The sequence below is a fragment of the Notothenia coriiceps genome, unplaced genomic scaffold, assembly GCF_000735185.1.
Source record: "Notothenia coriiceps isolate Sejong01 unplaced genomic scaffold, NC01 NC01_scaffold00031852, whole genome shotgun sequence".
Lineage (NCBI taxonomy): Eukaryota > Metazoa > Chordata > Actinopteri > Perciformes > Nototheniidae > Notothenia > Notothenia coriiceps.
Window position 1 is genome coordinate 14,880 of NW_011364553.1, and position 24,192 is coordinate 39,071.

The window sequence follows — 24,192 nt, forward strand, 5'->3', positions numbered from 1 at the left end:
TTTTGGGAGGAATCACAATTGCTGTTTGGTTCTTGTAAAGTTGAGTTATTTGGTTGGTTTTGACATTATATTTTTTGTCTTTTAAATAACCCTATTGTTGTACTTTTAGTATACAATAATTATTTTTGCCACATGTCTTCCTTATTTTACCCTTCAAAATTATCAATTATAGAACTTTGGATAGAAAATATATAATCTACTTTTATTTATTTAATTGTATTTTAACCATTAACCTCTTAAATTTATGTTAAGTGAATCCCCCACATCTTTGAATATTTACACAAAAATTCTTCACTTGTCGTTCTTTCAGTCAACTCCTGTGATTTCGAGTCACTGTGCCACTGGACGTTATCAAATCACAGCGACCGGAGCGACTGGTCAGTGGTGTCGCCGCAGCAACCAGAAAGCTCTCAGAAGCGGCTGATGCCTGTGACCGACCACTCAGTGGGAAACTCTGACGGTAAGAGAAGAGACTTTGAAAGCAAGTAAATCAATGCTTTGAGAGACTGCACATGCCTTTATTCTTGAAAATATGTCCCAGTGATGGATCTTTGAATTCAAAGCTCTTTTGAGTCAGTGTTCCTCCTGTGACATTTGTTTGAGATTTGTTCTAATGTTATTCCTCAAATGATTTATACTACTGAAAGAAATATGGCTGTCACAAAGCTGTCATGCATTCATTTCCAACTTTATTTAATCACTATAGGGCACTTCCTGCTCCTAAGCTCCTCCCCTGCCACCGAGGCCTCTGGGAGATGTGAGTTCACCCTAACCAGCCCAGTGTTGCCAGGAAACGACAGACACTGCATCTTGCAGGTTGCGCTGTATGAGTCCGGTCCAGCAGCAGGGAACCTCACGCTCCGGATCAAACCGGTCCACTCGGACTCAGATGTTCACTCGGATGTTGTGCTTATCAACCACAGGAGGCGGGATGAAGGCAGGTCAGTGAACACACCCAGATCCAGCTCTGCAATGCTGTTTGTGTGCAGTATTGATGTTTATTTATTATGCAGCACAACACGGCCATTTAATTAGTGTCCAAAAAGCCAAACCCTGCATCTTATCGGATTGAAGTGCTTGTCAAGCTGAGGGCCAGCCTATGAAATAATTAAGAGCTCACTGCAATGAAAGTTGACATACGCTTTCAGAGCGCACAAGGGCACAGAAAGTAATACCTTTTACTTCTGTGGTTCTAAAGAAAAATAAAGAAAGTGTATCTCAGCTGCCATGCGGGACAAACTTTAGAATTGTGTCCATGTGGGCACAGCAGTCCCCTGTATACTGTTCAGGAAATGGGGACATTTATCTCCTCTTGATCTAATGCTGACTGCAGCCTCCTTTAGAGAAACTAAAAGCATTCATGTGTCTCGATGCAGTCTCTGGAAACACATGTATATATAATTGGTTTGGACAGAAGAGGGATGGATGGGCATATGCAATAAGTTTGTACATTGGCTTTGTTAGTATCTGTGCAGTAATGGACTGGGCAATTTCATTATGAGTGGTTTCATTTATGCAGCCCACTGATTCATCGCATGCTGGATGGAGACTTCTAGATGCACTCTCCATATAATGCACAATTCCCCACTGATGACGCATCTTTTACTGTAGTGCTGTGTTAGTTGTTACATTGCACCTGTACTGCTTTCAGAATGAATCAAATGCCCTAATTGGACTTTTTTCCTGTAAACCAGAAGCTTAAAAGCCCTGATAAAGGCCCAGAGATGGAACACATTACCTTCATTTTAATGTATGTTCCCGACAGTGAAACAACAAGTTTAAAGCTGTCACATGGTGAAGAACTGAACTCTGAGAGGTGGATTATATGCAGCATTGCACAATTTATGGCATCTCAGGTGGGAAAAAAATGAATACAAGGATGTGACAGATGTACCATAATATGAACAGGTACCCTTTGGAGCTTTTTAAGTAGTAGCTGCATGTTTCACTGAGCTGTATTGTTTGTTTATTGTGGTTTATTGACATTTCAGCTGACTGCTTAATGGAAAATGGTTGCAGTGTTGGGTAAACATGTGCCAATAAAATTGCTTAAGATGGTGATATAAATACGACTTTTATAATGTACAATGCAGATTTGAAAAAAAGCCTTTGTTTTATGAGGAATAAAATATTCAACATGTTTGTTAGGTTAGTCACCTTGTGAAAAATCTGAATCGCTTCAACAATGTGTTTTTTTGCATTGACATGTGAAAGGGAACCCTGTTTGCATTTAGAATTGTATTTTATTATTAGTTTCAATCGGTGTAAACAAACAGCCAATGTTCACCATGGCTTTTCTTTGTCCAGACTTCTAGAAGCTGAGGTTAAATGGACTCTTTAAAGATATTTTATAAACATGGTCAAAATTCTCTATGTTGGATATTTCTGCTGATGCCTGCTTCACCAAGAAGATCAGTAAATAACATAAATATTGTGATCAACAACATCAGGTTAGAGAACCGCAACTGACCAGCGTTAACCTTTTCTTACTACGTTTTCTAATGACATTAACTAACCACGTCAGCTCAGGGATCAACAACAGGTGACAGTAAAGTCACTAAGAGGTACTGCAAAATAAAAAGATACAGTTGTGGGCCTTATGCTGATAGCATTTTTATTTATTTTTTATATATATTCATAAAAGCTAATAAATAAAAAAAGGAAGTTGTGAATTCCTACTTTAAAAGACATGTCACTGTGATTGGTTGATGCAGGGCTGAGTGGGAGGTTCTGGATGCTATGATTGGTCAGGTGGACGAGCCCTTTCAAATGATCCTTCTCTACACTTCCTGTTTGGGGGAAGATGGAGGGACTGTGGCTCTGGACTCTCTGGAGCTCATAGACTGTGACTCAGGTGAGTTATCACCTTATTGAAAAGCTTTAACGATTTCTATTCAAACCAAACACTGTACCTTTTCTTTTTATTTATTTTTTTAATGTTATTTTTTTACCTTAAAACCTGTTCATGTTCCAGATGATTAAAAACATATTTTCCCCCTTTCAGCTCAAAACAGAAACACTGAAAAATGTTTCTCTTTGCAAATTAGTTTATCATTAACATATCAATATGTAAGATTTTGAATGCCTTATTTAATTTTAAATATAAAGTGAAACACAACACATACAATTCATTGTTGTTCTTATTATGTCAGTAACACATGAAAAGCATATGTTCAATAGCAATTATTTATGCATTTAAGCTATTTCATACTCCATGCGCTGTAAATAAATTAGGCAGGTATAGAAATACACTTTGGTTTCTGGCGGAGCATTAGACGCATTTTAACACACAGTCAAGACTTCAGAAAGTTTCTGTCCACAAGCCAAGAATAGTTTAGCACGTAGCGCCCTGTTAGAACAGCACATTTTATTTTTTGATCTTTTTAATGATTAACAAATGATATCTTAAGGGTCATTTAGTGAGCTTGAGGGGTGGTATTAATCATATTTTGGACAGAGCCAGGCTAGCTGTTACCCTTGATCCCAGTCTTTGCGCTAAGCTAACTAGCTGCTGGTTGTAGCTCATTGAAAAAACAGATGTTTACTGTAAGTAGTGTTGATCTTGTTATCTTAAAAAAGAAAAGAAAATCATATTTTCTTTACTTTACTGAACACATTCCTATCTTCAAAAGTAAAAGACTTGTCCATGGTGTATCGGATGTGAAGTATTGTATAATTTTTGTGTGATTTCTGTGGTTACAGAACACCAGGGACTCGGGCTGGATGCAAATTGTTGGGAATCTTTCCACTGTGTAAACTCAGGAGACTGCATCGGCCTGAGCCAAGTCTGCAACTTCCACACCGACTGTCCTCTAGGAGAAGACGAGGGCTTCATCTGTGGTGAGGTTTAGTTTCTGATGAATAAAATCATTAGTTGCTCAATTTAACTCCGTTTTTGAGGGAAATAGCGGCAATTCAATTTCTATTAGTAACACTTGGAAAAGCACTTGTGCAGTCAGCTTTAGAGTTTTTCCCGTGAATGAGGATGAATCATTTTAACTGTTTGCTTTGATCTACACGTTCAACCGTTTCTGAGAGTGGGAGTGTGAAAACAACAATAAAAGTGAAAGATGTGTCTGTGTGCGGCCGTCAGTTTGTGTGGCCGTGGGTGGAGAGTTAGGGCCCGAAAAGTTGAGGAGTCCTAAAGCAGAAAATGGGGCTAATAGCAGACAATTTGCATTAGTTGTATTCAATTCATTTTAAATCCATTTTGATGTTATAATCCTTTGACTGGAGGTACCAGATTATTTCATGCCACAAAATATTGAAAGTAGGCCTACAGTGAGTTAAGTAGACGTCTAAAGTGTGAAGCCCCAAATGTGGCTGTCCTCAGATTCTCGGCTAGTTTTCCTTTTTTCATAAATGATTTTATCGTATTCTCAGGAATTTGATATGCTTTTCAGAAATCATCCCTTATAATGTATAAACATACCATTTTTTGATAATAAACACCTGTAGTGAATTCATTAGTATTTAGAAGTCTTGAGATTTAGGTCACTAATAACAATTGTACCTTTCATTTCCTTTGTATTTTAAAACAGTAATCATTCATTTCAAAGGCATCATAACATTGACAAATAAATGACTGTTATTAATAACCCACAAAAATATCGCGTGCAAGAGTCCATGTGCTCTTTCTCTTTCAAACACGAACTCACACAGCGAGTCCTCGTCTCTGTACTTGACACGGTCTTAAAGTCAACATTTATTGAAAAACGTAATCATTTCCAAAACAAGTCTTTTATCTAGCAAAAATATTCTGGTTTAGTCCATTTTCTTTAGCTTTTAGCCTTTTCAACAAAAACATTTTTCACGGTGGTCGATAAACTCTGCTTGCAGTACAAGGCCCCAGCTGTAGTCCATTAAATGGATGATCTAAAATAACTCTTTTAGCCCCATAAATTACTTTTCTACAACCACAATTAAGGTGACAGTCTCTTCATAAATTACGACATGCATTTACAGCTTCATATGAAAACACCATAAAGGCTTTTAATGTTAAAAGTGAGCCCTACTGGCTTTGATAATTCACTTTGTTTGTTTTCCATTACGAGAGTCAGGGCTGTGTTTTTCAATTTTTTTGTGGCATAAGGTTTTTAGAAATAGTTGATTTTGGAAAATGTGCTAATTTGCTTTTTTTTTACGAGAGTGAGTATAGAATATCTACACCAATCAATAGACATGATATAGGTTTCAAAATGTACCCATCTTGTTCTTGGAAAGTCAAATAATTGTATATGTAAAATATGTATAAGTAATATATATTTAAATTGTATTAGTAAATAGTCAAATCAAATTAGCATATTTCACAAAATGTCGAACAATTTTTCTAAGGTTAAAAAGAGATATGGAGGTTTCAGCTACATTGTTTGCAGCAGGTATTCACAGTGGCTCTAAAGTCCTGCCTTAGTAGTGATGTTGTTATCCCAGTGACTCTTGGATGTATTAGAAACTTTACAGCCTATATGATTCAACATGTGACTAAGACGGAAGGCAATTTGAAGTTGGTCAAATGTCCATCCTCTCCTTTAGGCCACAGCTTTCTGAGCATCAATCCACCGCTGATTCCTCCAAAATTAAATTCCTGCTTTTGGAAAAACAGTATTAAAGGGGAAAAGCGGGACTTTTGGAGAAACTTGATAACAATTTGCTCCTCCACAGGCGCTCTTCCGTTTGGCTCTCACTGTTCTTTTGAACCGGATACATGTGGTTGGTCCGTTTCCAAACAGCGCTCGGCCTGGAGAAGGGTGGAAGGAGACGATCTTCTGGAGGAAAAAGACCTGCAGGGCGTCGCTCTGCAGAGCACACCAGGTCGGTTGTGTGTGTGTGTGTGTCTGTCCGTGTGTGTGCGCGCAGTAGGCTACATACGAAGTCTGTCTAGTCTATCTTGTCCTTTTCTGATTATTCACTGTGGTGTGGAAAGATATAAGTAACACTGTTCTTTCCAGACCAAGGTAATAATGCCTTGTTTGTGAAAGCCTTGTTATATTAATGCCACATAGATTTACATTGCATGTCCATGAAGAATTCATATGCATCGTTTGCAGAACAAATGAATCTTTAAAGAGCCCATAATAGCTTTATATTCAGTCTGATGTTACAGCTGCGTTCAGTTTTTTTTTTTTATATGCAGCTGTGTCTGTTGGGAATGTATGGCTTTTAAAGTATACAAAAAACGTTTAAACGATTTCTCTACTACTGATGTTCGTTTAAAATAAGCTTGTTGTGCTGGTTGGTGTTCTGCTGTGTCACATTTATTGTGCGCCCCAGGGCACTTCCTGTTTCTGCAGGTTAGAGAGAGTAACTCCCTAAGAGAGGCGTCCATTCAGAGCCTTTCGTTCCCTCCGCCAGTCTCCACCTCTGCCTGCCAGGTCAGTCATTCGGACGGATGGTTTAATAACTGTGTTTATATATTTTTGTTCCCATTTTATGGCAGCTCATTCACAACTAAAGATTTTGTCGGTATGCTAACATATATTGTTTTTTCTGTACAGTTGCGTTTCTCTCTCTACTTGTACGGGGACTTCAATGGTTCTTTGCTGGTGGCCATAGAGGAGAATGGGACTAACACTGCACCACTGGTGTGGGAGAGAAGCGATCAGTGGACAGACGACTGGGAAGATGTTGCCCTGCAGCTGACCGGCCTTCATCATGAGTGCGTAAAATGAAATCAAAAGGGCAGAGGAGCAGATAATTGTGTCACAGCCGTGCTACAGCTAGACAATCAGACACAGTCTCTTGTGTATAAAGCTCATCCCCATCATCCAACCGTAGCCACCTCTTCTTCCCCTCGCTATTTAAATTTGTTGACGTCAGGCTCTGCCATATTCCGATTTCCTTTTACATTGATGCTAAGAAAGAAGAAAATAAATGCTGTTTCTACTTATTTTCTACCATCTGTCATACAGGTGTTGTTATTTCATTTCTGTGGCCTTTCACATTAAGACAAAACATGTCATTCTTTCTAAAAACAGAAATATTTTGTTCTTTTTATCCAGGTTCCACATTAAGGTGACAGCTGTGTGGGGAAAAGGCTCTAATGCTGACGTCGCTCTCGATGATATTGCCCTCGGAGCAGCCTGCTTTGAAACAGGTAGGCTGTTGCTAACATGCCATCATAAACTGTTACAGACCATAACAGAAACAGCACCATTTAAATATGATCAAGCACATTTGTGGCTATTATAGTATTAAAAGAATATAAATAAAATATATTGTTAAAGGTATTTCACATGCTACGTAAATAAAAGGTTTGAATCATGGAAAATAAATGCAAATTGGTCTGCTTAAGTCATACTTGATGACTATGACCTGTCGTTACTGTTATCTAAAAACATTTTGAGATATTTCTGTCCAACTGTTGTTGCTGAAGATACAGATCTAAAACACATATTTTGTTTGTTCATAAGCAAACTCCTGCAGGGCGTCTTTAAATTAAAATGTGTGGCCACAGAGACCACTGCGCAGACTTGCTTATTAAACTCTAGAGCTAATACTGCTCAAATAGTTTATCCATCTTATATACTGTATGTAACACTGTGTCTCTCCTTACTACGTTTAGAATGATCAGTACTCTTTATGAAAGCAGAATCTTATTAATGAAATGTAGATCAGAGAGTATAGTGTAACTGATGACTGCCGTGTGTCGCTCAGCCCTGCAGCAGTTCTTAGTTATTTATTTGATGCCAATTGTGTTTGACGTGTGGCTTGCCATCATTTAATTCTGCTGCAGATGCAGTACCGCAATATAGCAGGAAACATGTGTACTCACATTCATTTGTCAAAGTCATTATACTTCATTTATTTTCCATTCTCTCAAACACGCAGAACGTCATTTAAAAAATCGTTTTCTCCTCTTTTCAAATGTTCCAGGTATGATTTTATCAATTAGTATTGTGATAAAGTTGAAACACATATTACATTTGACTCGGGTGTATCAGAGGGAAACGTCTGTTGTGTGTGTGTGGTCGCGGTTTGACTAAACAGGAACAGTTTCTGGTATCAGCTCTGGATCCAATTTTACTTTAATAGTCCATAACTCAGTTTCAAGTTTCCCCCATTGACATTTTGAGATCTTGTCTCTGATGGGGAGACTTGCATGCTTTTATGGTGTTGAAACGACCATTAGGCTGATGTTGTTTGAGTGAGCTTGCATTGGCGATGATATCACTGTGGACATCTGGTCTTGGATTGGACAAATTGCAAACAGCTCTAAACCTTTATCTTTGACAGAAACTGCATTAACTTAAACCATGAAAATGGACAATGTTTACTGTAAGCTAAGTAAGAAATACATGTATAGTGTTTTCCTGCTCAGGAATTAGTCTCAGGAAATGTGTCGCTATTCATCCAAAACACCCATCCTCGAGTCTAATTTATACTTTAGTGACATGCGGATGTTGACGGGCTCATTGTCTCTCTTTCTCCAAACCTTCCTCTTCTGTTGCCTCCTGTCTCCTCAGATTTGAACTCCCTCCTGCCCATGACGGACTTGGAGGATTTCTTAAGCCCTCTTCCAGAGCCTTCAGCCTCAGGTACTGTGATACCTTGTGAATTGTTTAAGCCTCCCTAGTGTACCATGTCTTTATAATCCATTCTGCACGCAGAATTTACATACCAGGTGGTGGATTGTACAATTGCAATTTCCTGTGACGCTTGAAGCTTTATATAGCATATCAGTTGACCAGGGCTGGTAATCCACTCAGCATGCAGCGCTCGCATACCAGGTGGATAATGCAATTTCCCCTGACCCTCCTAGACCTTGTGCTACATGTGTGTACTGTTTCCCAATGTTTATCTTTTTCTCTCGTATATATCTTTCTTCCAAGTGTATTTCTTGCTTGTAAATATACAGTACCTTTATTTTACCCAATCAGAAATCACCCACCAGCTAATGTAAGTGTTTGTTTTGTTGTCTCTAGAGGTGTCTTTGATGACATGGTTGTTTAACTCATGCGGTGCCAGCGGACCCTACGGTCCGACCCAGGCCCAGTGTGACAGCACCTACAGGAACAAAAATGTCAGTGTCACTGTGGGGAAGGAAGACCCTTTAAAAGGAGTCCAGATGTGGAGGGTACCAGCTACAAACAGATACATGTAAGTGATGGAAGAGTGGCTTTAATCTACCTGAGCTGTAAGGTGGAAATCAAGAGGCTGGTCAGTTATTTGTTTAAGTTGTTAAATAATGATTTTATATTGTTCCTATAGTCAACAAATCCCAAGAAAATGTGAAAAATCTACAAATAAGATTTAGTCTCTCTAGTAGTCAAAGCCTGATGTTGGTAATACTTCTGTGCCATACATTTTTACAGTTGTGCAGTTGTACTGGATGATGCATTTTTTATTACAGTGACATTGGGTATTCCAGTTTACTAAAATAAGACTGACAAGCAAAATATAACTTTTTTTTCTTCTTAAAACTGCCATGCCCAGGTTATATAGGAAATAACTGAGATTGTATATCTTAAAGGTGTGGTGTTTGAGCCTAAAAAAACAACAACAATATCTATCCACAACTATAGAACATGAGGGTGTGAGCCACAGACAGGGTAGGGTAAGTCAGAAATGATTGCGATACAAACTTATGATTTTTGGTTTAATTTCTGACAATAAAAAAAGACAGTGTTGTTATTTAGGCACAGTTATACATGATGACATCAGAGTTTCAATGTTTTTTTACATTTTTCTGAATGCCCTGAATAGTTCATTTGTATTAGCTTTAGTCTTTGAAGAGTCAAGCTGGGCTCGGGTGACAGTTTTATGATCTGCGTGCTTGGGCTCTAAACTTTCCTGTTCATGCAATCGTCCTGCCAGATCAAGACTTCAAACAATTAGATTGTCTTTGCACAGTCAGTCATGGGACCTCATTATCACGCTCACCACATGAAATGAGGCAACAGGAAAGTGGCTTCATCATAGGATCCACAGGGCGTTTAATTACTTTGGTTAGATAACACACAGCAGTACTTCATGCCAGTACTAACACACAGTGTCTGTTTGTAAGAGCAAATCTTTACAAAACAGCGATTGACTGTTTCTTCTTTTGTGTCAAAATATATCTGCCTGATAACTGTATTGCAGTGTCTCCATGTAGTGTGTTATATTCTTTGGAGCCAGAAAGCAATCTCTTTCAGTCACAGAATTTAAAACCCCATTATCTCCCTCAGGATCTCTGCGTATGGGGCTGCAGGAGGGAAAGGAGCAAAAAACCACAACAAACGCAACCACGGGGTCTTCATATCGGCCATATTTCCTCTGGAGAAAGGAGATCTACTTTACATCTTGGTGGGCCACCAGGGAGAGGATGCATGCCCCGGGGTGAGTAGGGTGAAATCAAACACTTTCTGAAAGGTTTTATTGAAGTTTTTGACAATCCATTGGGATATCGTTTGGAGACAAGAAAGTGACCTGGATCAAATGAATCTCTGGTTTCATTCTTCTGTGATGAGGGCTTCTCTCTCTGAAACTCAAATCTCCCTCTCTCCTGCTGTGTAGAGAAATCCCCACACTCAGAGGATCTGCCTGGGGGAGTCCTCAGTGATCGAAGACAACGTCGGCGGAGAGGCTGGAGGGGAGTGGGCTGGAGGAGGAGGGGGAGGAGGAGGGGCCACCTTCATCTTTAAGGTGAGGGTTTAAGTTCTGCATATCGTTTCTGTGGGTTTTCTTCATATATCGTGTGGATTAGGTGTACATAGTGTCGTGGCTTCCTTCCTTGTTTTTCCATCAAGCCACTAGACGCCTTAAACAGACAGTTCTAACTTGTTTCTTTCCTTAAATTACTCACCGTTTGAAGTGTTGCTTGGCCTCTAACTTCACGACTTAAAGGGTATTTGTACGGTTTGTATATACGTGTACGGTACGAGTACGCTTTAAGTTATGAAGTTATAAGCATTATCAAGGAAGAAAGAATACCTAAGTTGTTTGTTGTTTTATTTGAGTTTTGCCTATTTCTTATGAATATTGTAAAGGCCTAATTTCTTTGTTGNCACCTTAGGTATATAATTAACAACCATAAAACACTTTTTTCTCTTGGATTTTGGCCATAAGTCATTAAAAGCTTGTTTTAAAGGTCTCCTATTATACTATTTTTAGGCATATATTATAGGTCTCAGATATATAAAAAACATGTCTATGAAGTGTTTTGCTCAAAATACCCAACAGATCACCCATTCTAGCCATGCCTCATACCCCTCTATTTCAGCCCTGTTAGAGAAATGCTGATTCTGGGTCCGTAGCTTTGCAAAAAAGAAAAAGTGAAAAGAAAAAGGAGGGGGAGCTCATGCAGGAGAATTCTACCCAGATACTCAGCTAAACGCTGCCGTGATTAAACGCCATATTATGTACCAAACCACATCAAGGATTATTTCTGAAACAGTATAGAGCTCAAATGCTTTTTCTCTTGCGTGTTTACCACAAGGTGAGTACCTTTTTTATATCCTGCTTTTTTACACATGCTCTCTCCAGTATAGCGAAGCTTGCTAATGTAAACAAAGACCATATTACTTCCAAAACACATCGCGCATTGTTTCTGATAGCGACGTTTCTGATAGGGCCGTCGGTCTAAAGCCAGCCAACATTTGGGATATTACGTCATATCGGCACCAAATCTGGATCAGCTCCCTTATACCCCTGTTTTAAGAGATTTGGGTACGGAGGAAAAGAGAGAAGGTTGTATTTTCTGACACTTTGTGAGTTCCCTTACACACCGGGGACACATATTTATGTATAAAAGACATCAAAAAGTGCATTTTGCATGATAGGAGACCTTTAATGTCTAACAATATCCCATAAACACATAAAACATCTAAAAGTTGTTTTGAACTTCACTAATCGAGCCCCCTCTCCCAGCAGCTCCTCTGGGAACGCCTCTGCATGGCCACATGTCAACATCTTTGATCCTGGCGGTCGTGGTCTCCACCATCGCGAGTGGCATCGCGCTGATCTGCACCGGAGTCATTCTCAGTAAGAGACTCTCCCAGTTCTGTGTGCAGTCTGTGCCCTCCACCTTCCACCGGCTGTGAGTGAGCGCATCTGAACGTACAGATGCTAACAGATGTTGCTGACAACAAAAACAGGGACAGCTTTTTGAAGTGTTGGTGTAAATGCCCTTTTCTGGCTCTGCGCCGGATGATTAAATGGGCTGTGGGATAGATAGGGCTCTGAATGATGTGTTGCTGAGCACATATGGACACTTTTATTACAAGCACTTATTTCAGATGACTCTATTTCTGCTTCCTGTATCATTTGTTTTGTGCCAAAGAGTGTGAAACAAGATAATACGGCGATGGGAAGTGACATAATGGATATGATATTTGGTGTTTATTGCCTACAGTATGATTGCTTTTATAGCAGCACAAAACAGTAGTAAGCATCTCACCGTGTCGCTTAAATATATTAAAAAAAACATAGAATAGTTTGACATTTACCTAGGTTTCTCTCAGCTGGAGATGCGTTATGATGAGTGAGATTAGACAGCAGTAAATGTCAAAATGTATGATTCAGTTGCTTAAGAAACAATCATAATTACATAACAATATGGGGATGTAGACAGCTGTGATAAAGATAAGCCTTTTAGTCATTTTGAGAAGAACACAGTTGATCTTAACCCACGGGCATTGACTGTATGACACTAGGATATAGTAGTATAATAAGACTTGAGCTGTGGTACAGTAACATTGTTTTTACACAAAGCACTGCCAGGAAGATTTTTTTGTTTTTAAAAGAAGAGAAGGCACAATTTGTCTGATTTCTGTCATTTTAAACGAGTGGACAGTCAGACAATCTGTAAATCTAGCTTTATTAACCGCAGACACTTTATATACAGTTCGTATGACATTGTAACAATACGATTATGCAGTCATGTGCTATAATATAGGACGGTGAGGGATAATAGAGCTCATAAAACTTGTTTTTTGCACATTTGTCACCATTTCGACATCCATCAGCTGCAGATAATTAGGAAAGGAAGCCTGACATTTGGGTCCAACCATTAATCCTACAGTAGTTCCGATGTTTTCGTACAGCACATTCTCTCACCCTCGTCCTCTCGCTAACCTTAGTGAAAGTTCTGAATATTAAGCGAAGCTCAGCCGTAGAAGACTCACTCTTACGTTCCCAAACTCGGTTTTAGTGGATCTAAACTTTCTCAAAGAGCCTCCAGAGAAATCTGCACAGTGCTAGCTTCCTGTAAAATATCAATCACACTTCCAGCTCTCGGGGCTTTTTCGCTCTCTGATGAGACAACCAGGCACAGCGAGAGGCTTGGTGTTTTGACTGAGATGTTATATTAAAAAGTCCTGTCGGGAGAATTGTGAATATGTAATTAATCTGATGGATTAAAGGAGCAATATGGAGGGTTTTGCGTGACCAGAGCAAGTTCATGTCAGATTTACAGCAAAAGGAAACATCTTGATGACTCTGGGTCAATACAAATGTTTGATATGTATTGACCTTCAGGGAAGATTCCTAATGATCCAAGTGAGAATTTATCTGGTGAATTGATATCTTGACGCCATTGTTGGAGCAACACTTTTTTGAACACAGGAGAGGAAAATGAATCTGCATGTTACAAAGACAGGACATGTACTGACCTCACAGAGGAACCAGGTTTTATTCTGGACACTAAAGCGGTTCCTTTACTATATAGAAAAGGGTATTTCAACATCATGTTTGATCACAGTGTATTTACTATCCAAGACATTTGTGTTGTGGAGATTTATTTTTATAGGTTAGCTCCACATTACTTTATAGTACATTCTAGTGGCAGACTATTAGGATTTGTTTTTGGAGAAGATGTTAAAAGAAATGTATAAACTGCAGAGGAAAAAGCCTTTATGGTGGGATATGAGAAATATTGAATGTTGGGAATATGTGATGAAATTGTTATTCAAAACTACTTTTAGGAGATACATTTTTACATGGCAATTATTTTAGAGAAATAGGGAATGGAAACATTTGAAGTGTAAGTAGGGTGAGGACCAGCGAGGATGAATATCAGTCATGAGATACATGGTATTTTCAGATCAAGGACTAGTATTGAAGAGGAATGGACAGAAAACAAGTGAGGTGTTAGTAAGTCAAAGAAAAGTACAACAGATGTTCCAGTCACACATGTGTAATCAATATATCAGACATATTCATTGCAAAAAGGATGCTTATCTTGTTCATATAACCATTCATGAACAAAGAGCTGTTTACTGCATAACATACTCTTATAATTACCAAAGTTTAAACTTAGCTGATTTCTATGCAAAACATTTTTTTAATGAAAAATGAACAACTGTCACTTTCTCACTAACTGCACTGAGTATAAATGTGTAAATTAAATACTAAAACAACAAAAAATGACTTTGTGCATTTGCATTCAGCTTGCTTTGCGTTGCAGTACACACACCCTTCAGGTTAACAGTGTCTCTCACCTGAGCTCTCCCCCATGCAGGGAGGTAGTCTGTTCCCTGGGCGCCCCATCTGCTCCTCCTTCCCCTCCCCCTCCCCCTCCTCCTCCTACTCCTCATTTTCCTCCTCAAACTACCCTTCCCAATCTTCCCGACCCCCCCCCCATCCCGAGTCCCTAGCATCTGCACCGGGCGGTGGCTCGACGGCTCCTCTTACCTGCACGCAACACCCCCTCCCTGGCAGACTACCAACCTGCATCGGGGACGTGGTCTGCCTCCACGGCGGGTGAGTCCAAACTCACTGGCACAGACAGAGTAGGAGCAGTAACCAAGGAGAGGACATCCCACACTAACCTAAGTCCCTAAGAATGCTGTTTTTACATCCATAAGCATCATGAGATACAGCTTGACCCTTCCTTGTGTTACTGCTCCTACAGTTAGCAGATCAGATAAGTTGCTTCTACAACTTACATGCAAGTGTGGGGTCCAGTGAGTGATTTAAATAAAACCTTCTCAGACTTTAAAGTAAAAGTAGCTGGTTGTCTTGTCTTTGTCTTCAGTGTGGTACCGCAGGAAGAACTACCTGCACGCAGTGAGGGGGCGTCTGCAGAGTCCAGAGTACAAGCTGAGCAAGATCCGCTCCTCCACCATCATGACGGACTACAACCCAAACTACTGCTTTGCAGGGAAGGCCGCCTCGCTCAATGAACTAAAGGAAGTGCCGCGCAAGAACATAACACTTCTCAGGTAGAGCTAAATCACACACCATATTGAAATGTCAGGAAAAACACTGTACTCATGTGTCACTTGTGTTTTTTTCTTCCAGGGCTCTCGGCCACGGTGCATTTGGGGAAGTCTACGAAGGACAAGTCCTGGGGATTAGTGGCGATAACAGCCCCTCTCAGGTGGCCATAAAGGTCAGTGCTCACTCTGTAAGACACATGAGCACCAAGTTACACCTAAATGTCAGACGATAGCACCCCCCCAGGATTTACTTTCATTATACATAATCAACTAAACAGCCTCCCACAGGGGGGCTCCTGCCTCTTGGATCCAAAGGTCACACACGGATGAATGAATTGAAAAGACAAGGCTTTTGTAATGTCTTTATTTAGAGAAGGGTTGTTTATGTTTTACCAACATAATGTGAACGTGTGTAAAGGTGGTTTGTGCTATGTCAAAATTAAATCACTTATTGTAAAACTGCAGACAAAGATTTATAAATGCAAAAAAGTTGGTCAATGCCCTTAATCACTTGGCTTAAAACCAACACAAGGTTAAAAAGGAATATCTGAGTGAGCTGCACAAAGGTCTGCTGATTTGGTGGAAGGATTTCTCTCCTCTGGACCATGGCACACTCACTAACACGTCTCCCTCCGATTCCTTCTGCTCCACAGACTCTCCCAGAAATCTGCTCTGAACAGGATGAAATGGATTTCCTGATGGAGGCTCTGATTATGAGGTGCTCCTCCATCCTGCACCTCACACATTGATTCACTCACTGCACCCTTCTTAAAGCACACCTGACATGTGTGAAGCAGCACTGAGCTCACATCATCCGAGAGCAGCTGGCTCCTGAGTAACAGGAGATAACACCTGAGGCAAGATGAGCAACCTGACTCCCTTCAAATTAAACCTCTGCTATAGGGAAGAACACAGGCCCTATCTGCCTGTCTGCAGGGGTTTTTTCATCTCAGGAAAATAACTATGAAACAGATAACTTAAATATAGTTTATGACCTGTGTGGTCTTATTCCAAACATCTGTGGGGCATTTTTGCTTTATTAGATTCTTTCTTGATGGTTTAGAAAGACAAGACTCGATCAAGAACAAATAAGAGTGCCTTATTTAGAATCAAGTATTAGAGCTGAGATCACAGTTTATTATCACATATGTACATAAGTTCATAAAAAATATATGAAGCCATTTTTTAAATCTGGATTTGGAGTGCACACAAGGAATCTATTCGGTCAGGACGAGTTTTAAAAAGTCTCCAAAAAACTGAACAGAGGAGTTATGTATGTAGATTTAAAGGTGACCTATCATGCAAAATGCACTTTTGTATGTCTTTTATACATGAATATGTGTCCCCGGTGTTCCAGGGAACTCACCAAGTGTCAGAAAACACAACCCTCTCTATTTTCCTCCATACCCAAATCTCTTAAAAAAGGGGCTGCAATGGATCTGATACAGACTGATCCAGATTTGAACACTTTTATGACGTCACAGAAGTGGCGCTACGGCTATTGGGCCAACTCCACCAATCAGGAGGAGACAGCCACGGACATTGCCGTTCGAAAGCGCTGGAGACGCTGTAGTACATATGCCAGGCCTGTAGATGGTGCTGTTCTCACAGAATCAGCCCATGCAAAGACAGTGTTAAATTGAGCGAAATGAGGAATGGCTAAAATGCATGATCTGTTTGGTATTTTGAAAAATAAAAAGTATAAATATGCCTTATATAGGTATGGCCCTACACTATATTATTCAAATATAGCATGATAGGTCCACTTTAAAGAAGCATCCTTTTCTCTTTTTTTTAAAAATCTGTTTGCTAGTGTTTTGATCGTGTTAATCCCTTGCATGAAACTCTGAGTATTGAGCAGAAAGTGTTGCTTCATCTTGTTAAGGGTTTGCTGTGTGGTCCATCAGCTTTATCATTGGTCCAAAAGTGTGAAAAAGATATCACCATTTAAAAAACAAAAAAAACAAGACACTGATGAGGACTGTCAGCTAAAAGATATAGATAAGTACATTTTTACACTATCACACTGCTTAAATCGCCATCAGCAATGGGAGGGAAAAGTTCTAACTGAGCATGCAGAAAATAGTTTTTACTAACTATTCTGTCCCCCACGATGTTCCCTCGCAGACTGGTTAAAGCTTGAATTTGATTTATTAGAAATAAAACTTCATATATTTTAAGTGGATGAGGGACACATTCCTACTGCAATAGTTCCTTAAATTAAACTTGAGTGAGGCACCTTTTAGACTTTGTATATATACAATCTGAAGAAATGTGTAAAATACATCAAAACTACTATATTAAACATGTTGTTTTAATACGCAGCTTTTCCCCAGCCAATGAGATCACAGCTGATTTTTCCAGGTGTTCAGCACAGTCTTCAAATCTACTGTAGGATCACGAAGCACCTGTCTTCTCTTTCTCTCATCTACATTGCCTTTTTCTTTCTCCTTCCACTTTATAAAGAGAGCAAACATAAACACACAGCACATTTGATATATCGAACACACACACGCCGTCCTGCTAACCCAGGGGTTTTTACTGTTTGTCCATGCAGCAAGTTCAGCCATGACAACATCGTGCGCTGCATCGGTGTCAGTCTGAACATCCTGCCACGCTTCATCCTGCTGGAGCTGATGACCGGAGGAGACATGAAGAGCTTCCTGAGACAGAACAGACCACGAGCTGTACGTCTAAATGACACCCTCCTGTCTGTCTGTCTGTCTGTCTGTGTGTGTGTGTGTCTGTGTGTGTGTGTGTGTGTGTGTGTGTGTGTGTGTGTGTGTGTGTGTGTGTGTGTGTGTGTGTGTGTGTGTGTGTGTGTGTGTGTGTGTGTGTGTGTGTGTGTGTGTGTGTGTGTGTGTGTGTGTGTGTGTGTGTGTGTGTGTGTGTGTGTGTCTGTGTCTGTGTGTGTGTGTGTGTGTGTGTGTGTGTGTGTGTGTGTGTGTGTGTGTGTGTGTGTGTGTGTGTGGGAGGTGTGTGTTTGTGTGGTACGCTAAACTGAGCTGTGCTGTTTCCAGGGCCAGACTTCTTACCTCACCATGCGGGAGCTGCTGCAGATGGCTCGAGACATCGCCTTCGGCTGTCGCTACCTGGAGGAGAACCACTTCATTCACAGGTTCAGCTCCACACTGAGAGATCAGATTAAACAACATAACATAAAAATGTTCAAGATTTTAGAATGTTCGTTCTACTGCAACAAAAACACTAGAAAAAGCATTATGGCATTAGATCTTCATCCAGGAATGTATTGCTTTTTAACCTGATTATAAAATCAATATCAAGAAAATTACGAAATGTTTACATATTTATTCATTTGGACAGACTGTTGCATAATTGGCATTTTACATTTCCTGACCTTGTTTACTGTAAGCTCTAATAGTCAACATTTTCTTGCAGCAGGAAAAGCTGCAGCTTTTAAATAAATAAGAAACCGCATGAGAATTGATTAATATTAATCTGTATACAAATCCCTTTAAAAATAAATGTGGTTCCCTTTTAACAAGAAACCAAACCATAATCTATTGTAGAAAAATGAATATGGGTTTAGTGCCATCATGAAGATACATTTTCTGACAGATCCTGTGTTTTTCAGAGACATTGCTGCGAGAAATTGCCTGCTCACCTGCCCTGGACCAGACCGAGTGGCTAAAATCGGAGACTTTGGCATGGCACGAGACATATACAGGTTCGCAAGCTGAATTTGCATCGTCACACACTGCATGGCAGTCCGCATGAAAGCACACAGGATGACTTACGATGATGGAGGCAGCAGTCTGCGCAGCACTTGGCTGATGTAGCAAATGGAGGACCGGTTGAAAAGCTATCTAATTATCCTCCGCGGGGCCAGAATCAGAATTTACTTACAGAGTTCATGGCCCTGTGGTACTGTATTTACCTTCTCTTCTAAGCAGATGATAAATGGACATTCCTAAATCTGATTGTTTTGCTTTTCTCATATCACAGAGCCAGCTATTACAGGAAAGGTGGTCGTGCAATGCTGCCCGTTAAATGGATGCCACCGGAGGCCTTCATGGAGGGAATCTTCACCTGCAAGACTGATACATGGTATGGATACTTAACACATAATATCAAAAGAAGTAAGAAAGAGAAACTGTTTTTAATGGCGTTTTCCTCCCTCTTTTATTTAGTTTACAACCTGTTATTTAATGTATGTTACTTTAAACTGGCGAAAATGTAGGTCTTTGATAAATGCTGAATATCATGTGTTCAAGCTAATTGCTTTCACTCTAACAATTCCAACATCTAAAACCAGATGAAGCCGATTTTAATTGAAGATGTTTCCTTCCACCCATGTCAAAACGTTCTGACAATTATCCCAGCGCCTAATTGCAGCTGATTTAAAAGCCTCTGTGCAATCAGCAAAACACAAAATGCAAAGATGGAAATCATTTTACTACTAAACAAAACCACTCAGACGTACAAAGAAGTCGGCAAAAATATGCTCAGTGTGAACATCTTCACTAGACAAAGGAGCATCTGTATTCAAGACACAAAACTGAACTAAGTGCGCAGTGAGGGGAAATATTTAAACTGCTTTTGACAAAATAAGTCAAATATTTAACATGTCAAATTTCACTTTTAAAGGGTGGAAGAAACGTTTGTTTACAGATAAAGTCTGAACTTTGTAAACAGAATTTTTATGTGGAGGCGGCGATCCATAAAACTCAGTCAAACTTTGCGGTTGGAATATTTTCAGGATAGATTTGACCACAGAGAAGTGAAACACTGATTTGTTTCACCAATCTTAAAAACAGAAAGTTCCCGGCAGCACTTTACGATGTTTGGATCCTACTGTCTGAAAACGTGTTTGACAGTAACTGCGTGTGGTTCAGAACTCAGCCCCAATGAGAGTAAAGCCAACAAACATCAATCTTTTAAAAATAAAACCACATTAATACCTTAGAGGCTGATACAACAGATTTGGAAACAACAATTGCTTCTAACCAATGCAGGATTACATGCTGATGTCCTCTGAGGAGAGCAGGTCGACATGTGAAGCACAGTCAGTCAGAGTGAGCTGAGTTTCTGGTCTGTCTCTCCCCCTGCAGGTCGTTTGGAGTGCTGCTGTGGGAGATCCTCTCTCTGGGGTACATGCCGTATCCCTGTAAGACCAACCAGGAGGTGCTGGAGTTCGTCACCAGCGGAGGCCGGATGGATCCTCCCAAGAGCTGCCCGGGGCCTGTGTGAGTCCTGAGGGAGAAACAATAAAGAGAGGAGCCTGGGTGTGAAGTTAGAGCAGTTCACATCCAGCGTGGAGGCATGGATTCTGCATTCTTTAACACCTTTGAAAGGGAATTGATTCAACTTTCTGAAAGTTCTCCCTGCTTCTTATCTCAGAAATAAAAAAGAGCATAAGGCCAGAAAAAATCAGGGGAGGAAAATAAAGTTGGTATGTCAAGAATAACTTTTGACCAAAGCTAAAGCAAGTAGTTTGATTTATACATTTATTTGAACAAATTGTTTTCCTCTAAGTATAAGAGTGATGTATAAGCAGTAAGGACTTTTATGTTAGGAGATTATCGCATGTCTGATCGTATTACATGTACCTATTTCAATAGATGGTTCACATATACAGTTTGAACTAAACTATAAATAAAATGATTATCTTCTTCATTTATCCGTTTTTTGGTTTTAAATAATTAATGCTTGTAATAATCACTTTCTGTTTATTCGTGTTATATATCATTTATTGTATAGTTTATGTATTTCTCTTGTTTTTTCATATATTGTAAATCACCTTGTAAATCGTTTTTTTGTTTTCTGTAGCTATCGGGTGATGACCCAGTGTTGGCAGCACTGCCCCGAGCACCGGCCCAACTTCTCCACCATCCTGGAGAGAATGAACTACTGCTCTCAGGTATACTCTTTCAGATATATATATACAGTATATACTCCTTTTTCCTTCATTTTGTTTTGTTTATTAATAACCTTTCCCCTTCACTACTCTACCAGGACCCAGATGTGATCAACACCCCCCTACCAGTGGAGTACTCCCCCACATCAGAGGACGACAGCAGCACAATAATCCGTCCCTCTGACCACACCTCCTCCAGCCTCACTCCCCTCCTGGTGTCCCATCCTGTCTCCCAGTCCCCCTCCCCCCAGCTGGGTCTCTCCTCTCTGGGCCTTGGTTCCGCCCCTCTTCCCCCGCAGCCCACCAAACCCCGTCTGCTCCTCCAGAGGACCCAGCCCGTCCACCACGAGGTGACGTCCTGCCGCGAGGCTCTGGAGCCGTCCTGGGCCGAGCCTGTTCCAGCCCCCGGTCTGTCGGCAGGAGGCCACTGGCTTCAACCCGAGCCCCCCCACCACCGACCGTGCTCCAGAAACAGCTCTTCCTCAGGGAGCCAGAGGCTGAAGAACAAGACCAAGAACCTGTGGAACCCCACATATGGATCCTGGGTTCTGGAAAACCTCCGTGGGAAGAAAACACTAGCTCACACTCAGTCCATGCCTCTCTCCAGCTCCGCCTCCTCCAACTCTCAGGCCTTGGAGAGCAACGAGGCTGCGTGTGACCTCAGTCCTTCCTCGACACCGTCCCCTTCTTCTCAGGCTCAAGCGACTCCGAGCACATCCTCCCATAAGACCCCAACTGGTGGCACCACCAAAGCTGGAATGGATCTGGCTAAGTTACAGAGTTTCCCCTGTGGCAACGTCAACTACGCCTACGATGAGCAAAGCTACGAGGCGGAGAGGTTACCCCTGGTGAAGCTCAAAGCCCCAGAAGCCATCTCCAACACCAGCTCTGCCCCCAGTGCCTCTTCAGGGACAGGCCTGGGCCTGGCGCTGGGTCTCCCCCCCTCCTCCTCCTCATCCTGCATGCCCAAGCTGCTGCTGAAGCGCCACGCAAGCTACGGACACGAGGACATGAGGAGACACACCAAAGCTGAGAAGCCCACACGTGACCGAGACTCAGGCTTCTCTTTGTCTGAAGACCTCAGCGTCACCCCCATCTAAGAAACCGCCTTCTATTACAGGGATTTAGATTGATATAAAAATGAAATGTCCCCCCCCAAAGCGCTTTTTCTCACCAGCTGAGACTAAAGTGTTTTTGAGTTTCTGGAACAAAAAGCATGACCACCACAGTCTGAGAGCCACTACATCGAATTTATTAGAGCTCTGGGAATGCTGGAAAACACAAACATGCCTCTGCTCTGTGACACAGAGAGCCAACGCTGGACTCAGAGCTCCTTCCTGGGCCTCTGGTAGATGAACACTGGACGACAAGATGCTTTCTCTTGTCCACATTAAATAACTGCTGTAAATGGAATCCTTTTCTACCTTTTATGTTTTAGTTTTTTCATGAGAGCTTTTGCTGTAATAAATGTTGCATAATTGTAAACCATTTGTTGGAATTTGTAGTAATCAGTGTAGGCTACAGAAGGACCGTAACATGCCAAAAATATTGAGCCATTGGGAAGAGAATCGCCAAACGTGTGTTTTTGTTTGAGAATGTTTAATTTCAGAAGTTTGTTATTCAGAAAAGGCTCTAATTACTAAAACGTTTCATTTTGAATTGTATGCATACATCAGATACACTTATGTGTTTCGGATTTTCTTCACCCTACACAATGTGAAAGCACATACTTCAAGTATATTGCAATAACATGTCTCTGCTGTTTTCTCTCAACACAAGGTCTACTTACTTGGCGCTCCTAATGCGTCCCCAGCAGATGGGAGCTTGCTGAGTTTTCCATGGAGGTGATTTAGTTAAGTTCACTTTTAAGATAAAACTCAAGAAATGTCTCTGCTACCGGCCCAGAAATAGTCATGCACTTAAACTGCTTTACATTTCAGATAGTGTGCGGATTAAACCAACAAGATATTATGTTTTATTGGTGAGCTTCAGAGAAACGAGCAGATATTTCAAGGGTGGCTGTTTTCCAGTTCCCTCGTAGGTATGCTAAGCTAACCACTTGCTAGCTGTAGCTACAAACTACTATGAAAGTGGTTTCTATTTTCTCATCCAACTCTTTAGCAAAATGTTATATTTTCCATAAAACAAATCGCCTTATATAGTTTTAGAATTGCTTTTGTTAAGTGGTGACTTGCTTCCTGTATAGTCAATGATTAAGTGGAGCTTTTGCTGAGAAATGTTTGCCAATTTACATAAATGTATTATTTTTTCACATTTTTTACTGTTCTCTTTCCCTATGTCCCCATATTTACTTGGACCGCAGGTCTCATAAATGTATAAGCGTGTAGAATGTGATGACCATGCAGCTGTGGAGATATTTTTGTACTCACTTCGTACACTGGACTAATCCATTTGCATTTGTAGCTGTATTGTTTTTTTCACTTATGTTAATGATGGATCTGTAGTTGATCACTGCCATTAAATACTGCTGCACTGCATCTGCTGATGTAGTGCTGGTAGTACCTATGTTTACTCAGCAGGGGGAGGTATTCAGATATACCAAAGGTGCTGCTGTATCTCAGTTCATATTATTCAAAGATTATTCAGTATTTATGTTTCTTATTTAATCGATTGTGTTTGATACGTGTCTTTATTTTCATCCTAAACATTTATTTTTGAATATGTTGTGTGACTGGTTAAATGTATATAGGGGTTATTTAGGCTTACTGTATGTGTTTATGCTCAGGCCTGATGTTAGTGAGAGATGTTAGGGTTGCTCTTAATTCCACTTAAAATTAGAAACGGTGACTCACCAAAAGGCTGACTATCTTTTTCTAAAGTCACATTTTTAGCTAGAGATGTGCCATTAAAAAAACATTGATTAATGTGGAATTTATTTTACAGAGAAAGACAAATCCATCTGTGTCCTGCTCTCAGTGTATATTCTTGGCCTGGTGCATTTTATTTCACACTTATTATAAATGTTTTTTCTTCTGTATTCTTGAAGTAGCTGAGGGTGTTATGCCTCAACCAAAAATGCAAAGATATTCTATGCAAAACACTGTATTTCACACTTTCCTCTAACCTTACTGTGCCCCAAATAAATCAACATATATTGATCTTATGTGTTTGAATCTGATCAGTTACACGATGTGAGCTCACTCCTTACTAACATAC

The 24,192-nt window shown here is 40.4% G+C and overlaps 1 protein-coding gene across 1 annotated transcript; it reads left to right on the top strand.

Annotated features, from left to right (window-relative positions):
• Positions 1–316: 316 nt before the first annotated feature.
• Positions 317–24,128, top strand: ltk (leukocyte receptor tyrosine kinase). The gene is made up of 23 exons (XM_010788397.1): positions 317–460; positions 707–941; positions 2,715–2,854; positions 3,703–3,840; positions 5,662–5,811; positions 6,271–6,371; positions 6,495–6,655; positions 6,999–7,093; positions 8,463–8,534; positions 8,922–9,096; positions 10,167–10,317; positions 10,495–10,623; positions 11,835–11,961; positions 14,954–15,140; positions 15,220–15,310; positions 15,791–15,855; positions 17,695–17,824; positions 18,158–18,255; positions 18,733–18,825; positions 19,104–19,205; positions 20,210–20,344; positions 20,928–21,018; positions 21,114–24,128. Exons 1-23 carry the CDS (start codon positions 424–426, stop codon positions 22,113–22,115), a joined length of 3,705 nt encoding a protein of 1,234 aa, XP_010786699.1. The 5' UTR covers positions 317–423; the 3' UTR covers positions 22,116–24,128.
• Positions 24,129–24,192: the final 64 nt, after the last annotated feature.